General features: G+C 36.1%; 1 protein-coding gene and 1 pseudogene across 3 annotated transcripts; one reads left to right on the top strand and one right to left on the bottom strand.

The window, feature by feature from the left end:
* The first annotated feature begins 391 nt into the window (after positions 1-391).
* LOC137831970 (uncharacterized) lies at positions 392-2,576 on the top strand. 3 transcript variants are annotated; one of them, XM_068639901.1, is made up of 5 exons: positions 392-529; positions 618-681; positions 1,236-1,280; positions 1,984-2,081; positions 2,256-2,576. In XM_068639901.1, the coding sequence occupies exons 2-5, from the start codon at positions 628-630 to the stop codon at positions 2,344-2,346; spliced, it is 288 nt and encodes a 95-aa protein (XP_068496002.1). In that variant the 5' UTR covers positions 392-529; positions 618-627; the 3' UTR covers positions 2,347-2,576. The 3 variants fall into 3 exon arrangements, with proteins under 3 accessions (XP_068496002.1, XP_068496004.1, XP_068496003.1); XM_068639902.1 differs by having other exon boundaries at positions 428-529; positions 618-986; XM_068639903.1 differs by lacking the exon at positions 1,236-1,280 and having other exon boundaries at positions 394-529.
* Positions 2,577-3,489: 913 nt separating this feature from the next.
* Positions 3,490-18,484, bottom strand: LOC137831971 (probable boron transporter 2; annotated as a pseudogene).
* Positions 18,485-19,462: the final 978 nt, after the last annotated feature.

The following is a 19,462-nucleotide window of genomic DNA, read 5'->3' on the forward strand; positions in this document are numbered from 1 at the left end:
TTCTTCTATTCTAAAAAAAAATGAAAAAAAGATAAATTAAAATATTTATATTATGTTTTTTATTAAATTATCAAACTTTGTTAGTCTACTCTCTCCGATATGTTAAATCAAACTCCTTTAAGACTATAAAACAATAAGAAAATAAGTTGAACATATAGTACATAAAAACCTGATTTATTTATCGTTTATTTATCTTCTTTAAATTTGATTTGAAATCCCCATGTATTTCATATGGGTAAAATTGTGAGCATGTAATTATAATTAAATTTTTAAATAACTCGATTCAAGAATCATACGACCCATTTTAGCCTTCCATAAAATTATTGGGCCCTGTACTAGGAATCGGCCCATTAGTGCTTTTTGTATTGGGCTTCTTAGACCCCCAAATCCCATTCACTCTTCTTCGTTTCTAGTACCGTAAAACGCAGAGTCGTTTCGTTGCGCAAGGATCGCAATTTCACGTTCTGTGCTCCTTTGCTTTGCTCGAAAACACACTTCGAGGACTCAGAGTCAGAACTGGTGATAATCGGTATGAGACAAGTAACCACTATCACAATTTGTTCCCTTTTCTGCCTTCTAACTGTTTGATAAATTGCCTCTGTATTTTTGTTTCGCAGACTCTATACCATGCCGTCCCTTCAAACTGCTCTGCCTCCTGAGCTCGCCAATAATGCTATTAGGGTCAGTCACACACCAAACCTTCTTTCTTCTCCAATTCAATCGAACTCCAACCCCCTGCTTCGTTTCCATAAGTGTAGAAAGACTGAAATAGAGTTTTGTTCCCATATCTGGAATTTTCGTTTCAATTTGATCCCTTTTTATGTTTAAAAGATTGACTAGCAATGGTAATTTTGACTGGAGTCACATGTTTAATGGTTTCACGGTTGTGATGTTTCACCTAATTTGATGAAAGGCGTTTTGGATGTATGGTGGAATGGCGATGAATGCAAAAGTTGTGTTTTCCGATGAGCAAATGGAGGAGTAATGTGAGTGTTAAATTCAGTTGATAGGGAGTTTAGTGGGATGCAAACTGAAAATTCTAACACACTAAATTGATGCAGTAAACTAAGAGAAGGACCAATTTAGTGTTTCAAATTAAAGACTTCTATAATTTTTTTAAATCTAAGGGACCAAATTGAAACAAAAATTTAGATAAATGATCAACATTCTAATTTATCCTTTTAAAAACAAATAAATAAATTCTCTTATTTACTTTTATGGCTTTTGTTTTATAGCTCTACCGTGAATGCCTGCGAAGAGCTAAATATATTGGTAGTCGGGTTAGTCATTCTTCTCTTTCTCTTTCTCTTTCAAACATGTTCAGTTGTGGCTAATTGCTGTCAACGTATTTTAAGTACAGTACACGGGAATCCCCACCATGGTGAATTTTTTGAAAATTCGGTTGTATATGTTTCATGCTTATGATGCTTGTTTTCTAGAGACATGTAATTAGTCTTCATGTTCAGGTGTTGTGATTTAACATGTTAAACAAATTCTGATCGTATCAGTGCACGGCATTACTTACTTCATATCTTACTTTTGTGCTTGTGATGCAATTCACCCATTATCATGGTATGCTTCTGCATTGGGGTTACTGTCCTGTTGTTGCCTGGCTAGTAATGCATTATTTTTACTGAAGCATTGCATTTGTCATATCCTATTGAGATAAACATTTCGTGAACATTCTGAAAAGAAAAGGAAACTATGAAGGTAAAATGAGTTAAAGTTCTTTCGTAAGTTGAAATTAACTTATGCAGTTCAGCTTTTAAAGAAACTTTCTTATCTAACTCTTCCAAAAGTTTATGAATTAGGTGTACTCGTTGATTTTAACTTGTGGAAGAAGTTTCTTTCATTTTGCTTTTGATTTTCTTCTAGAGAAGTACTTGTGAAGAAGTTTACTTAAACAAGGTTTAAACATCTGCACGTGTGACGATGCTAAGACGTGAGAAACTGATTATGCTGTATGCCTGCTTGCTATTGCAGAAACATAACACACAGCTTCTTGTTGATATGGTGAGACAACAGTTTAAGACCCACAAGCATGAGACAGATCCTGAGAAGATTCAGAAGTTGAAGGATGAGTAAGCTTGTACCTTGTACATTTATATAGTGCACGTTTGTTCCTAGTGTGGCACCGTTTTTTTCTTTGCTCCATTTCCCCTTCACCAGCCAATACATTTCTAATGTCTCGGCACAATAACATGGGCACATGTGTGTGAAATTTGCGCTTATTAGATTGGTTTCTGGTTTTGCAGTGCTGCAAGGGGGCTTATCAATCACATACTGTATGAGTCAGAGCAAATGACTGGTTCTAAATTTAGCAAGACTAAGCAGCCTAATTTATGATTCAGTTTGTCCATGAGTGCAAGGTTTGGCAGATCAAGCATGTAGCCAAAGCCTTCCAAGGTTTTTATGGTTATTGGTTAATTTAAAAAAATTGTGGAAAATAGGGCAATGGCTTCTTCTTTTGCTGCCATTTTCATAACCATACTGCTCAAGTTTCTTAAAACTACTTCTAGTTTCTACCAAATGATTCAGTGTAGAGCTAAATAAACCTTTGAAGGAGTAACAGTGAATCCGTATGGCTTTTTTTTTTTTTTTTCAATTTTAGTTTTTGGTTACAGTGAATCCGTATGTTTAAAATTCATTAAACATTAAAATTATTCAAAAAAATGTCGATTTTAAAATATTGACAGATAAAATTGTAATTCGTACAGTCACTATTTTAAAATGACAATTTTTAAAATTATTTTATACTCTTAATACTTTATAATGTTTTTGTTAATTAAAATTTACAAGTATGACAAATATTAAAAATTGTCACTAATTGTTACATACTTTAACGAAATTTAAAGTGTGTATCTTTATCGACATTAGCTTTATTTTGGATGAATATAACATTGCGTCATTTCTAAATTTGAGATAAAAATTGGACATTTTAAAATAAAAGCGTCAAATTTAATTTTATAAATTCAGAAAAAAAAATCTAACCCAGTTTACATAATGTTAAATACAATTTTCATTGCACTAAGTGAAAACATGACACGAAATAAAATATTATATATAATATATTATTTTGCTTTAGTAATTTTTTAATAGTTTTTCTACAACTTCAGTACTGGTATATACTATATATAGAACTTTTGTTCATTTACTTTGTAAGCTCCTAAATCATTTTTAAAATTTTATATTTATAATCAACTCTTAAAATTCCATTTTATCTTTATTTATACAATTTAGTTTTATATATTTTATTATATTTGTTATGAGTTTTAATTTTCTAGTATAATTTTTAGTACATTGATCGATATTTATTGTTTTATGAATCTAAATGTTCACTTTTTAATGTTGAGATATAATTGAATTTGTTTAGTTAAATATTTTTAATTTAATCCTGAATTGATTTTTAGGTGGTTGATTTTCTTAGATTTAATTTACAATTCTAATTTAAATTAAATACAATGGAGTAATTCTAGTTAAGGACCGAACTACAAAATTAATCATTATTTTCTATAGAAATTTAATTGTCCAGCTTTTGTAGACAAAACCCTAATAAATAAAAATCTAAAACCTAATTCTAAAATTAAATAATAATCAATGCTCCTTATAAATCAATTCCTAAAAACTACATGAAAACATACATGTTTTATGGATTTATGCCACTAAACATTGATAAAGAATCCTTGTAGTACACGCATAATTAAGAACCATGAGAAGGATGTATGAATATTCATCCTGGTTTGCTCAAATTGGACGAAGTAGCTTCTTCAGGGCTAAATGGTCCTCTTCCAACACCTTGATGGCTTTGATTCCCTCTGAGGCTATATATTTTATCTTGGACTTGGAAGACTAGTTAACTCTTGAGATAGGATTGGAGTGGAGCTCATCACCTTAGGACTGCAAACATGTCTTACCTCACCCCTGTTTCTACTGATTATTCCATCTAGAATCTCTCCATCATCTGCAAAGGAAGTAGTCTTGCTCAGGTTCCCTTCCTACACAAATAGAGGAAGCATCATAAAAGAAACGTAAGTGTTAAGAATGAAGAAAATGGATCTAGGATTGATATCCCTTATGTAAAATACACACATAGAGGTCCTTATTTATAGATGAGAATAATAATAGAATCAATAACATAATAACATAATAATATAAACTATGGGTTAAGCCCATTACATTCAACACTTCCCCTCAAACTGATGCATATAAATCATATGTACCAAACTTGTTACAAATATAATCAATTCTAGGCTCTCGTAATGATTTAGTGAAAATATCTACTAATTGATCATTCAAATTAACAAATTCAGTCTTGATGTCTCCAGACACAATATTTTCTAGAATAAAATGACAATCAATCTTAATATGTTTAGTCCTTTCATGAAAGACGGGATTTGAGCTAATATGAAGAGCAGTCTGATTATCACAAATGAGTGTTATTTGATTGACTTCTCCAAATTACAATTCTTTGAGTAACTGTTTAAGCCAGACAAACTCATAAGTAGATGAAGTCATAACTCTATATTCCACTTCAGCACTAGATCTTGCCACAACATTTTGTTTCTTACTCTTTCAAGAAATTAAATTATCACCAATAGAAACAAAATATCTGAAAGTAAATCTTCTATCAGACGGAGACCCTGCCCAATAAGCATCTGAATAACATACAACTCTAGTATGATTATTGTGACCATATAACAAACCTTTTCAAGGAGAACATTTAATGTATTTCAATATACGAATGACTGCATTTCAATGATCAACACATGAGGAATTAAGGAATTGACTCATCACACTAACAACAAATGAAATATCTGGACGAGTGACAGTAAGATAGCTCAATTTTCCAACTACTCTTCAGTACTTCTCAGGATTTGAGAAAAGCTCCCCCTGACTAGGTAGGAGTTTGTCATTAGGATCCATAGGTATCTCAACAGATTTTGAATTCATTAATCCAGTTTCTTCCAAAATATCCAATGCATACTTCCTTTCAGAAATAACAATACCAATCCCTAAGAGATATTTAAGTTTGCCAAGATCTTTGGTCTGAAAATGTTGACAAAGGTGTTCTTATACTTGTAAGATGTCATGCTAACCACTGCATGTAAGAACAATGCCATCATCATATACTACACCTAACACCCGAGTGACGGTAAAAACCGAATGATCTCCTTCACTGCGAGTCATACCAAACTGTTGAACAACTTTGCTAAGTTTTTCAAACCAAGCTCTGGGAAACTGCTTGAGACAATATAAGGATTTGTGAAGACGACATACTAACCCAGAAGACTCCCCTTGAGCAATAAAGCAGGAAGGTTGCTCTATATAAATTTCTTCATGCAAATCCCCAGTAGAAATACATTTTTGACATCCAGTTGATAAAGAGACCATTGTTGAAGAGCAATCATGGCTATGAATAAGCAAACTAAAGTCATCTTTGCTACTGGAGAAAAAGTATCACCATAGTCTAATCCAAAAAATTTGGGTATAACCCTTAGTCACAAGACGAGCTTTGAGACGATCAATAGTACCATCAGAACCAATTTTAATAGCAAAGACCCATCCGCAGCCAACAACAAATTTTCCAAAAGGTAAAGAAACGAGGTCCCAAGTTCCATTATGCTGAACCACACTCATTTCATCAAGCATGGCTTGACGCCAACCAGGATGAGCTAAGGCAAGTAATAGATGAAAGGCAAGTATAAAAAGGTTAAGATAACTTAAAGCATTATAATGTGGGGAGGGATTACGGGTAGAACGTATACCTTTACGGATGGCAATGGGAATATCAGGTTCAACTATTGGAGCCGGGAGGGACAAAGGATATGACACTAGAAGAGTCATCCTTTGGACGATGGGAAGACTGACGACGACTGTAAACTAGAAGAGGTGGTGGAGGAGGAGAATCTTTAGGTACAAGAGGATCAAAGACAACTGGAATATGTACTTGTTCAGATGGAGACACAAGTGGAGAAGATAAATACTTAAAATAAAGAGAAGACTCAGTGAAAATGACATATGCAAAAAATTAAATAATGGTTAAGTGAGAGTGAAAAACATTTACATCCTTTTTGAGATCTAGTAAACCCTAGAAAACACATTTGTGTGACCTAGTAGATAATTTATCTATACTAGGACAAAAATTGTGAACATAACATGTAGACCCAAAAACTTAAGGTGGTAAGGGATGGAGAGGTTCATGAGGAATTAAAATAGAATGAGAAATTTTATTCTCTAAAATCGAGGATGGCTTACGATTAATTAGATAACATGCACTAAGAACAACATCACCCCAAAATCGTTGAGGAACGTCATCATGAAGTAACATAGTACGAGTAGTTTCAACAAGGTGTCTATTCTTGCACTCAGTCACCCCATTTTGTTAAGGGGGGTATAAACACATGAGGCTTGATGAAGAATGTCATGAGATTTCATAAAAGTGTTAAAAGAATGAGAAAGACATTCACGGGCATTATCACTACGTAAGGTTCGAATTGAAACACCAAATTGATTTTTAATTTTATTATAAAAAGATTGAAATATAGTAAACAACTCAGAACGTGATTTTATTAAAAATAACCAAGTACGTCTTGAATATTCATCAATAAAAGTAACAAAACACTGAAACCCCAAATTAGACTTAACACAACTTGGTCCCCAAATGTCAGAGTAAATTAAAGCAAAAGGGGATGAAGCACGTTGTGAGACACTACTAGGAAAAGAATTGCGACTGTGTTTACCTAAATGACATGACTCACAAGACAAACTAGACACTTTGGACACACTTGGAACAAGGTGTTGCATCTTGGCAGGACTAGAATGACCTAGCTGAGCATGAATTAAAGATGGAGAATCCATAACTGTGTCAACATGTGCAGATGTGAGTCTCATGGTCTTTACCACCTACGAACATAAAGACCATGAGACTCACATCTGATGTCAATCATCCGTCCCGAACTCCGGTCCGGTAAACAAATAAAATCTTTGGTAAAAGAAATAACACAATCAAGGGAACGAGTTAGACGACTAATGGATAATAAGTTAAAGGGAGACACATGAACATAAAGAACATTATCAATAGATAAAGAAGGAAGATGAATAGTACCAACACCATGGGATGAGACCCTAAAGCCATTGGCCATGGTAATGGTTGGTAAATAACCTGAGGTAGACAAGAGAATAGTATTAAATAAATAAAGCGGAATAATAAAAGAGATAAAGAGGAAAAAAAACACACCCGAAAATTGTTAACGGAGTTCGGCCTGTTTAGCCTAATCTCCGAGCACAGCAAAAACAACTCCCTTTTATTATTATGAGAGAAGATATTACAAATTTGGATATATAACAGTGAAGGAGGAGAGTTTAATTTATAACCCTCAAACCTCCTTCCCAAACAATGAACCCACCGATGTGAGACTTGGGATTAAGCCAAAATCAACAAATCTCCACCTTGGCTTAATTTCAAGTCCCACCTAAAACAAATCTTCTCAAAACATAACAAAAACAAACTTTGCAGTGCTTCAAATTTGTGCCTCCGGGCTCCAACTTCAAATGTGCAAGATATTAACCAAGTCTAAACAGTGTTCAAACTTGGTCCTTGTAACCACCTTGGTGAGCATATCTGCGGGATTCTCCGTAGTGTGAATCTTCTGGAGAACAATCTCCTCTTCTTCGAGAATCTCATGCACAAAGTGATAACGAACATCAATGTGCTTCGTCCGTGCATGAAAGACTTGATTCTTTGCTAAATGAATAGCACTCTGACTGTCAGAATATAACTCAAGTTGTTTCTGACCAACTCCCAAGTCTTTAAGCAACCCATGAAGCCAAATTGCTTCCTTCACAGCCTCTGTAATCGCCATATACTCTGCCTCTGTCGTAGACAAAGCCACCGTAGACTGCAAGGTAGACTTCCAACTAACTGGCGCTTTTGCTAAAGTGAACAAATAGCCAGTTGTAGACCGTCGCTTATCCAAATCACCTGCATAATCAGAATCACAATATCCAACTATGCATTGACCAAGTGATTCATCTTGCTCAAATGTCAATCCAACATCTAAGGTATTTTGGAGGTACCGTAGAATCCATCTCACAGCTTGCCAATGACCCTTGCCCGGATCATGCATGTACCTGCTAACAACACTCACAGCCTGTGAAATATCCGGTCTTGTACAAACCATTGCATACATCAAGCTTCCAACTGCATTTGCATATGAGACTTTCGCCATGTATTCTCGTTCTTCATCAGTCGTCGGAGATAAACGACTACTCAATTTCAAATGAGGAGCAAGTGGGGTACTTACAGGTTTTGTATCTTCGTGTATACCAAAACGTTGTAGTACCTTCTGCAAATACTGCTTCTGTGACAGCCAAAGTTTTCCCCTCTCTCTGTCCCTGTTTATCTCCATGCCGAGAATCTTCTTGGCTTCCCCCAAATCCTTCATCTCGAACTCTTTGCTCAACTGAGCCTTTAACCTGTCAATCTCAACTTGGCTCTTTGCTGCAATCAGCATATCATCAACATATAAGAGTAAGTAAATGTAGGAACCATCTTCAAGTCTGCGCAAATACACACAGTGATCATATTTGCTTCTCTTGTACTTCTGATCCTTCATGAACTTATCAAATCGTTTGTACCACTGTCTCGGAGATTGTTTCAGTCCGTACAACGATTTGCTAAGTTTACAAACCCAATCTTCTTTACCATCAACCTTGTATCCTTCTGGTTGAGTCATATAGATTTCCTCCTCCAAATCACCGTGTAGGAACGCGGTCTTTACATCAAGTTGAGCAAGCTCCAAATTCAACTGTGCTACCAAGGCCAACAAAATTCGAATGGAGGAATGTTTAACAACTGGAGAAAATACCTCATTATAATCAATTCCCTCCCTCTGAGCAAAGCCTTTAGCAACCAACCTTGCCTTGTAGCGAACATCTTCTTTATTAGGAAATCCTTCTTTCTTTGCAAATACCCATTTGCACCCAATTGCCTTCTTACCTTTCGGTAATTGTGCCAGCTTCCACGTCTTGTTCTTCTTCAAAGACTGCATCTCCTCTTCCATCGCACCTGCCCAATTACCACTCTCTGAACTCAGAATGGCTTCTGGGTAAGTGGATGGAATGTCATCAACAACTGGAAGTGCATAGGCAACCATATCCATGAAACGAGCAGGCTTCTGAATATCTCGTTTCTGTCTTCTAACTGCAATTGGCGCTGATTGTTGTTGAGATTCTTGGGTAGGAACCTCTTCCTCATCTGACTCTTCTTCTGCCATAGGAGAGTCACTTGTGGTATTTCTTGTTGGGATCACCACTGTCTGCTCAAACTCCACCTGTTTCCGGGCACACTCCACCTGTTGCGGAGTACTATCAACTCCTTCTGGATTTACCTTCTTTAACATGGCAGATTCATCAAAGGTAACATCCCTGCTGATAATCGTCTTCTTTGCCTCTAGACACCACAAACGGTATCCCTTCACTCCAGGACTAAAGCCCATGAAAAGAGCCTTCTTTGCCCGTGGATCCAACTTTGATTCAATCACATGATAATATGCAATAGAACCAAAAACATGCAAAGAATCATAATCAGTTGCAGGTTTTCCAGACCATACCTCTAATGGGGTTTTGCCATCTATAGCAGATGATGGCAAACGATTGACGAGATGTTGAGTGTATGTCACAGCCTCAGCCCAAAACTCTCTGTCTAACTCAGCATTAGACAACATACAACGAACTTTCTCCACAAGTGTCTTGTTCATACGCTCTGACACCCCATTCTGCTGTGGTGTTTTTCTAACAGTGAAGTGCCGAACTATGCCACAATCTTGGCATACCTTCAGGAACGGATCACTCTTGTATTCTCCTCCATTGTCTGTTCGGAGAACCTTAATCTTCCTTTCTGTCTGGTTTTCAACTTCAGCTTTCCACTTAAGGAAAATTTCAAGCACATCATTTTTGTTCTTCATAGTAAACACCCAAACTCTCCTGGAAAAATCATCCACAAAAGTGACAAAATAATGCCTACCTCCGATTGACGGAGTCTTGGCAGGTCCCCACACATCTGAATGCACATAATCCAGAATACCCTTGGTATTGTGAATTGCAGTGCCAAACTTCACTCTTCGTTGTTTTCCCAGAACACAATGCTCACAAAATTCAAGTTTGCAAGCCTTCGTACCTTTCAACAATCCCTGCTTGGTAAGAATTTGCAAGGATTTCTCTCCAGCATGTCCCAATTTCATATGCCACAACTTCGTTGCCTCAGCATCCTTCTTAGAGCTAGAAGTTGTTGCCGCTACTGTCCCCACCACTGTACTACCTTGATAGTAATACAAATTGTTCTTCATCACGCCTTTCAACATCACCAGTGCTCTTGAAGTTGCTTTAAGAATTCCATCTTGCATCGTCACGACTAGGCCTTTAGATTCTAAAGCCCCCAATGAGATGAGATTCTTCTTCAACTTTGGCACGTACCGTACATCGCGCAAAATTCTGGTGGATCCATCATGATTCTGCAGCTTGATTGAACCTATCCCAGCTGTCTTACATGGATTATCATTTCCCATGTAAACAACTCCGCCATCGAGTTCTTGAAATTCAAAGAACCAATCCCGAATGGGACACATATGATAAGTACAACCTGAATCCAATATCCACTCATCTGGATACGATGATGCTGAAAGCGAGACAATTAAAGAGATATCTGATTCCACATCACTTTTGCATTCTGCAACATTTGCATCTTGCGGAACCTTCTCTTTCTTCTGCAGTTTTGGACAGTCTTTCTTCCAGTGTCCTTTCTCATGACAGAAAGCACACTCATCTTTGGCAACGGCTCGACCTTTAGACTTAGACATCCCTCTTCTCTCCTTTGTTTGGCTTTGCTGACGACCTCTTGCCACCAATGCTTCTTCTGATGTCATTGATTTGGTTTTCATCTTATCTTGCTTTCTCAATTCATGACTATATAAAGCAGAACAAATAGCATCTAACGACACATTCTCCTTCCCGTGAAGGAGCGTAGTCTCCAAATGTTCAAATTCATCAGGAAGAGATGATAACAACATCAAAGCCAAATCCTCATCCTCAAACTTCACATCTAAATTCAACAGGTCTGCTACTAATTGATTAAACATAGTGATGTGTGCATTCATAGTAGTACCTTGTTGGTAGTCAAATCGGAACAACCTTTTCTTCATCAGGAGCTTGTTCTGACCACTCTTCTTCAGAAACTTGTCCTCCAATGCCTTCCATAGTTTGTGTGCAGAAGTCTCGTTTTTTACAGCGTACTTCTGCTCTCTGGACAGGCAGGATCGAATAGTTCCGCATGCTAACCGGTTAATGATACTCCAGTCTTTCTCCTCTACCTCTTTTGGTTTCTCTCCTTCAATAGCAATATCAAGACCCTGCTGAAAAAGAGAGTCCAAGACCTCTCCTTGCCACATGCCAAAATGTCCAGTGCCATCAAATATTTCCATCGCCAATGTCAAAGTGGACACCGGGAACCTCGACCATGATGACGAGGAGCCCGACACTCTGGATACATTCTTCGCTTCTTCTTCTTGATTTGCCATTACAAACTCAAAATATAATATTCAATATTACAAATAATTTCAAACAACCCAAGGCGAACCTTCGGCTCTTGATACCACTTGTTGGGAAAAACGGGTAATTTTCCCACTAAAACAAAACCCTAACAGGGCTACCCGACAAATAATATTGAATAAATAAAGCGGAATAATAAAAGAGATAAAGAGGAAAAAAACACACCCAAAAATTGTTAACGGAATTCGGCCTGTTTAGCCTAATATCCGAGTACAGCAAAAACAACTCCCTTTTATTATTATGAGAGAAGATATTACAAATTTGGATATATAACAGTGAAGGAGGAGAGTTTAATTTATAACCCTCAAACCTCCTTCCCAAACAATGAACCCACCGATGTGAGACTTGGGATTAAGCCAAAATCAACACACCATGGGATGAGACCCTAAAGCCATTGGCCATGGTAATGGTTGGTAAATAACCTAAGGTAGACAAGAGAATTTTTTTTTTATTACCAATAATATGATCAGTGACACCTGAGTAAAAAACCCAAGGACCAAGAGAATTGGAGTGAGTAAGGCCAGCAAAGGGTGTACCTAAATGTGCAACAATGGAACTAGAGTTCTAACGATCCTCATACCATTTAAGAAATTCATTGAAAATTGCAAGTTGACCTAAGATATCAGGGGAAGTAGGGTCCATCGTAGAAGGTTGCACACAAATCTAGGAGGACGACCACGTAAGACATAACACTGATCAAGTTTGCCACAATGGTCACACTTGTGACGCCATATTCCCGACTTGGAATAACGAGTACGATCATAACGCTAAGAGATTAAAGCACAAGATTCATAAACTGGAAGAGATATATCAGTGATGTGTTTACCTGACACACAGAAAAGGATAGAACAAGTGGAAGTAAAATTGGGAACAACAGAAGATCCCAAAATCTGATCACGAACATGAGGATAATCATCGAGAAGGCCATGTAAGCCCAATAATATGAAGAACTTGGACCATCAAGACGTTTGGGAACACCAATGGTAAGGAGACTTTGACACACCATAAAGACGTTGGGTATCATTGGTGTAAAATAATTTCGCATGTTCCCAAACTTCTGAACACGTCTCAAAAACACGAATTTTTTTTAAAGATGAGCGAATAGTAGATTTAATAACAATGCACAATTGAGCATCAATTTTCAACCAACGGGAAGCCTCATTTGCAACAACAGTACGAACAATTGGGTAAGATGATCAACATAATCTTGACTCTTAAGCCATAATTTAATATACGAGACCCAAGTGTCATAATTAGTTACATCCAATTTGTCAATAGAAAGATGAACATTGACATTATTAGTATAGATGGATGGATTGGACATAGTGGCAGCCGAGGAAGCCACATACCCAGTTGTCGACGACATAGTGGTAAGAGACAGATTGGACCCAGTAGTAGGAAACGGATCCATAGATCTACTTGATATCCAATTGGTGACAACAACAACAGCGGGCTCCGACGAGATTCTGATGAAAATTTTGGCAATGGCGACATCGACGAGATTCTGGCGACAACAACTCCGGAAAGATTTCAACAACGATGGCAACTCCGGAGAGGTTTTGTTGGCTCCGACAGTGACGACTGCAGTGGGTGACGGCTGACTGTGGGTTCACCCAAAAAAATTAAATCGTAACCCTAAGCTCTAGATACATGTTAATAATGAAGAAAATGGATCTAGGATTGATATCCCTTTTGTAAAATACTATGTGTCTTATTTATAGATGACAATAATAACAGAATTAATAACATAATAACAATATAAACTATGGGCTAAGCCCATTACATTCAACACTTTCAAACCACCAAATGAACATTCAATGCTAGTTATACAAAATATTGCTTCTTCATTTCATTCATTGGAAGTGTGAATGTATGTTTGCATTGATCCGCCTTTTTTTTTTACCAAGAAATAAAACCCCTGGCATGTAGCTAAATAAGAAGGTGAACTTGAGTCTAGTGTTGAACACTTACAGTAGCTAGGTTGAATGGTAAAGCAGGTACTTCTTCATATTCTGCAGCATCTAAATCTTGAAGGTGTGCTCTTTTGAAAAACTTGGGCAGAATGTATTGCCTTACAGGAACCAGGAGCATGATCATCAATGGGAATAGAACCCCAGCTATTGGAACCCAAGTGATACCAAAACAAACAAACAAGTATACAGTCTGGAAGACTGTAAACACTGCAATGGTCTTGAATGGAACGGTTTCCACATAAGTTTCATGGCACTCCTCCAGAACTCTATTTATTTCACAATGTAAAAAAGAAAGCAAGGTACATCAGTGAATGCAACTCTAAATATCCTGAAGAGAAGAAAAACAGATAGGACATGTTTAATAACATATTCATACTTGTATCTTCTGCTTGGAGCAGTTAAAAGTAATAAACACCGTTCCCAGAACTGGTTGCCAGGTAAGTTTTCAATGGCCATGAAAGCAAAATAACCCCATAGCACAGAGGTTGGAATCATTTTCAGGAAAGGCATTGCTGCTAGACATCCTGCTACCATCAGAGACTGGAGCAAGTTGCTCACTCGTTGCTCTTTAACCTCAACAGGTAATAAATCATCAATTTCCTTCTTGACATCAAATATTGACTCGTCAACTGGGGCATCTATACTCCGCATGTTTGATGCCAATTGAATTGTTGACTCTTTCAACTCTTTAAGTCCCTGTCAACAAAGTTTAGGAAATGGTGGATGACTACATTATATACCACTTCTTGTTTGAACTAGAGACAATTAGGAATATGTTCAGTTTGTTAAACCATTAAATCAATGATGCAATCTTCAAGTTGTCCTGTTCTGAAGAGTGAGCATGTCATACAAATGAAAGGGGGAGGGGAGAGTGACTAAAAGACCACAATCCCATGTACCTGTGAGGAAGATTCCTCGTGAACTAGAGGGGTTTGCATCTGCCAGTAAGCATCTTGCATACTTCGATATACTTGTCCCAAACACTCTTGTTTTCTCATAGAACTTCGTGCTGCAGCAACAAGCCGGTTCCTAAGTAACTGCAAATCACCCAAATATAAATATGATGATAGTAACAGCACATATTTAATCACTATGTATTCTGTTTCTACTTTCTCCTCAAACGCTTCGGGCCTAATCAAGATTGTACTCATGAAAGTGTATTGCCAACAATTATCTCAGTAAATCTTTATAGAATGAGAGAAAGGAAACCTGCAATTGTAATTAATGTCTACCTGGTGCTTCAATGTAGCTAAACTTTTGGTATGCATTGGAGATTGTGGAATAACACCGTTGGACGGAGGAATCCCAATTAGACCACATATAATAACCTGTCATTCAGGTAACATCCATGTGTCACAACTAAGGATCACATTCGGTTTACAAACAGATCAGTAGGCCAAACACAATATCAGTGCCAAGGGAAAGAAAGAGCATTGCTCAAAAGTCAAAGAACTAAGCAATTTTATATAAAGCAAAGGATCAAAAAGAGCAAGGAGGGTGATGTACCATGAAGCCCAATAGAAGTAAATCATAATGGAAAGAAGGTGGCTTTCTTAAATTGAATTCTTTCTGCTGAGCAAGCTGAGATGCCACACTATGGTCAAAATAATATAGAACAGCAATCATTGTTGCTGGAATAAATGCTCCAATAATATAGAGAACTGGCACATTCAGCATGTCCTGTTGTGATTTTGAATATTTTATTAAAAATTTCAAATGGAAGAACTAAGAATATAAAAAGCGAAAGAGAGATTTAATCATCATATTTCCCAACATAAAATAATTTCCACAGAAGAGTTCATGCCTTTATGACGGTCCAGTTTTCAAATGCACCAGAGGACCATGGATTTGGACTGAAAAGACGCCTAGGAACTCCTTTTGGAATACTTCCAGCTGGAATATAAGAAATGGCAGTCCATACTAGAACCATCAACGGGACACCATAATCTGCTATGAAGCCTCGTAAACATCCTGTAATGAGAGGAAAATAATCTAAGAACTACTGAAATATAATGGGAAATTATCAAAAAACATTAGTTGAAAGGATTTTTTTCTGTTATTTCATGTTAAAAGAAAATCCTTAGTCTGTTGGTCATATTTAACCTCCAGATGATCCGCTTCCATTTTCAATGCAAATTTGATAGATCTATGAAGGTCATAAAGGTCAAGTGTTATAGGTTCAAGCCTTTATTCATTAAAGAGAAGTCGTCTTGCAAAATTAACTTTTAAGAGTAGAAACAAGTTTTTCATTGAGACAAGGTTCTATGCTTTAAAGATATTTTTTGGAATATTCCTTAGGCAATATTTTTACAGATCAGTAAGTCAACTTAGTAACATGAAAAGCAACTCTATGTAACGAAAAGTTAATTTGAATCCATTACCCCTCAACAACCTTGTTCCTTATTCAGTTTCTCTTTCAAGACCAGAATTTCTGTTAATTTATTTTATAGTTGTCGCATAGTACGTTTTAAAAGCGGAAGAAAAAAGGACGGGGAAGGATTAAATAAAAAAAATCCTTCAAGCACCAAACTGTACAGAGCAAAGTCAATAAATATGCAAGGTACTTCTTTTTACCTTATGTTAAATGGTTCTTGCAACAAAAAATGCACATCTCAATGGAAGAATGTAGTATTTCAGCAACTAATATCAACAATCCACCATTGACCATAAGAGAAAGAAAATTTCATGCTTTCTTAAATCCTATTATATTGATGATGCAAATGCACATATGACTAGGAACCTCACATTTCACAAGTCTTACCTGATCCATATCGCCAAGACCTTGCCTTTCGGCTTCTCAATGCTGTATACAGGAGGCCAAAAGACAGAACCAAAGAAAACATGCCATTTCCAAATCTCCATGAAGGTTGAAACTCAGGTGATGTTGGGTTTGCCCTCTCAGGTATGTGAAACTCATGGATGAGTCCCTGTTAAACCCAATTAGAAAGCATGTTTATCAGTTGATTTGATTTTCCTCTAACCATCTTATATTTTCATTACTTCAGGCTAGAACCACAATAATTTGCTCTAAAAGCACTCATGAGCCAATATTACTGTCAAAGAAAACTAAAACATGTCTCTTACTTTAATAGCCTCTTGGATAAAAAGCATTGCAATAAGAAGGCCAAATAGTTCCCCTACTAGGCGAGTGAACCTGTTGATGATGGAGCAAGCTCCCAAGATAGCGAATAGGAACAACAATGCGGCAGTCCACATGCATACCCTGCCCGTAAATACATGAGGAAACTAAGTTTCTTTTATAAGGCATCATACAAACAGTAACTCGTCAAAAAAATTATATCTAAGAATATAAAATGAATACACTACTTCAAACATGAAAGTGAACGAACTATACCACGCAGTCCATGCTAGAAAGAGTTTTGAACCCAATTCTGGTCTTCTTTTCGCAAAGTTGAACATGAATGTATACATAATTACAGTTGGTTCCGCTACTCCAAGAATCAGTAAAGGCTGGCCTCCTATGATAGACTGTATAATTCCACACAAGGCAGTAGATGCTAAAGTTTGCACTGCAGTGAGTACTCCATCTGCAAATTGTTGGAAGACAGAACATCAAATTTGAGGTACACTATATCACTGTCTCTGCATTTATCTAATCAGCTATCTTAACATAAACAAATTTTCTACACATGGACAAAACCCAAGAAAAATATGGATATGAGCAACAAGCAGTGTACCTGTGTCTCTTTCCAATTGTTCTCCAAACGAAATAACAGGAATTGCTGATGCAAAAAATATATACGTTGTAGGGGCTAATATCCTGAGAAACAACAGTTTAAGTAGCAAGTTACATTCAATCAAAACAATAAGTATGAAGTAATCAGGAATTGCTTAAAAAGTGTAGTAATTTCAAAGGAATACTAACTGAATTAGCAAAAAAACAAAACTTTCTATCTTCATATATGTCATGCTATCAAAATACACCCTCCTAATAAAATAATTTACTATTTTTTGTAGAATAAGCCAGGTGTACCTGAAGCCTGCTCTGAGACCACCAATCCAGTCTTGCTTGTAACACATCAATCTCCCTTGAAAGTCATTCTTAATTCCACGAAACGGAACAAATGTATCTTCCATAGTTTTTTAAGCAGAGGCAATGACAAAAACCAAAACCTTACTAGGATTTATATTTTTTAATGCTTTAACAACAGTACAGATTTGCAGCAACAGCACAGTACTTAGATTATTTAATCTTGGCAGACACCAACGCATGTGCTACGAGCATCACAGCAATAAAGAACAACCGCTACACACCTATGGTAAAATCAACAAGCAATTACACATCATTGTGATTTATAACAAGATTTATGCAAATAAACCCCTTCAATAGAACCCCAGTGGCAGCACAACTCAACAATGTTGCGCCATCTAACCCAAAGCAAAGCATAACATAAACTTACAAGTTACATTAAATAAACAAAGCTTCAAAACCCAGTTGGAGTATACATTACTTAATGACCAAAATGCTGGGAAGAATAAGCAATAAAAGAAAAAAAATGGAAACTTTCACTGTGGGAACAGAGAAAGGTTGAGGGCAAACTTGAAACACATAGCAGTGAATGGAAAGTGAGTAAAGGACAACGTGGGTCAAAACTCAAAGGCGTGTAAAAGAAAGCAGCGTCATTAATCATTGCAAAAGAGCAAGCATTTGAATGGGACAAGGAAAGGGAAATAGGAATATGCCTGGAAAAAACTAAGAAAAAAGCTACACTATAATGGGTGTTTGGAAGGAGGAGTTATGATCTGTGCTGCAAATGCAATGTATGAGAAGGAAGGGAGAGAGAGTTGGTGAAGGTAGAGAAAATTACAGTATGGTTTTGGTAAAATGAGATGTTCATTTCAAAATACATGATTACAGAGGAGAAGCTCTCATCCCATATTTTTCCACTTTACTTCTTCCCTTTGCAATTTATACAAAGAGCTTCTTCGTTTTGGTACATTGCTCTTATCATTGGATAATACTACCAAACAAAAATGCTCATGGTTAAGTAAGCAGGTTCATAAATATTTATAAACAATTAATATGGTAAGTAAACTTATTTTAGAAATTAAATTAATTTATGTATCTAATTGTTGTAGAAACTTTTACCTGAAAATATTTGTTTTTTTTCAATCTAAGACTTTTTGAGTTACATGCTTTTAATTGAGCACGTTGAAAGCATTTTTTTTTTTCTTAAATTTCGTCTTAAATTAATTTAATAAAACTAAAAATAATAATAAGTAATTATTTTTTAAAAATGAAACTCAAAAAATATGACAATTATTCAACCTTTGACTCCATTTTACAGTTTGTTTGATGTATAAATGAGCACCGTCGTATCTCATCGGATCTAGAGAATAAATTGTGTTTTTAATTGGACCTTTTATGTTTTTGGATTTTTCTTATTTTTTTTTATTAATTTAACATTTCTATGCATTTCCTTGACACGGTTTTGCACTTAGTTGTCAGAGTTAACGGTGTGATGTTACAAATGAACACGAAAATGTCTTGAATATATCATTAGGTAGGTTGAGTGATATACAAGAAGATAGATTTCATATAAGTGCAGATTTCTTACATTAGATTTTAAAAAATACACTTAATTACACATTAGATAAATACATTTTACTCTACATTTCTATCTTCACTTTACTTACACATCAGTGACTGTGCTCAACTAAGAGAGCTTAATAAAAATTAGGTCACTTTTTCTTCAAATAACATTATTTAGAGGAGTTTATCACCTAATGATATGATAATACAAAAGTATTTTTTATTAGAAATAAAAACATTTAAATTTGATTTCGCTTATAGATATTAGCCAATAATTTTAGTAGGGTCAAAATAATATAATATATATTATTGTTGTTATTAATACAGTAAA

This window comes from Phaseolus vulgaris, chromosome 6 (assembly GCF_000499845.2).
Source record: "Phaseolus vulgaris cultivar G19833 chromosome 6, P. vulgaris v2.0, whole genome shotgun sequence".
Classification (NCBI taxonomy): Eukaryota; Viridiplantae; Streptophyta; class Magnoliopsida; order Fabales; family Fabaceae; genus Phaseolus; species Phaseolus vulgaris.

Coding starts and splice junctions, on each gene's coding strand:
- LOC137831970 (XM_068639901.1), top strand. CDS start 628: ATGCCGTCCCTTCAAACTGCTCTGCCTCCTGAGCTCGCCAATAATGCT. Junction 682..1,235: donor TCGCCAATAATGCTATTAGG/GTCAGTCACACA, acceptor TTTGTTTTATAG/CTCTACCGTGAATGCCTGCG. Junction 2,082..2,255: donor ATTCAGAAGTTGAAGGATGA/GTAAGCTTGTAC, acceptor CTGGTTTTGCAG/TGCTGCAAGGGGGCTTATCA.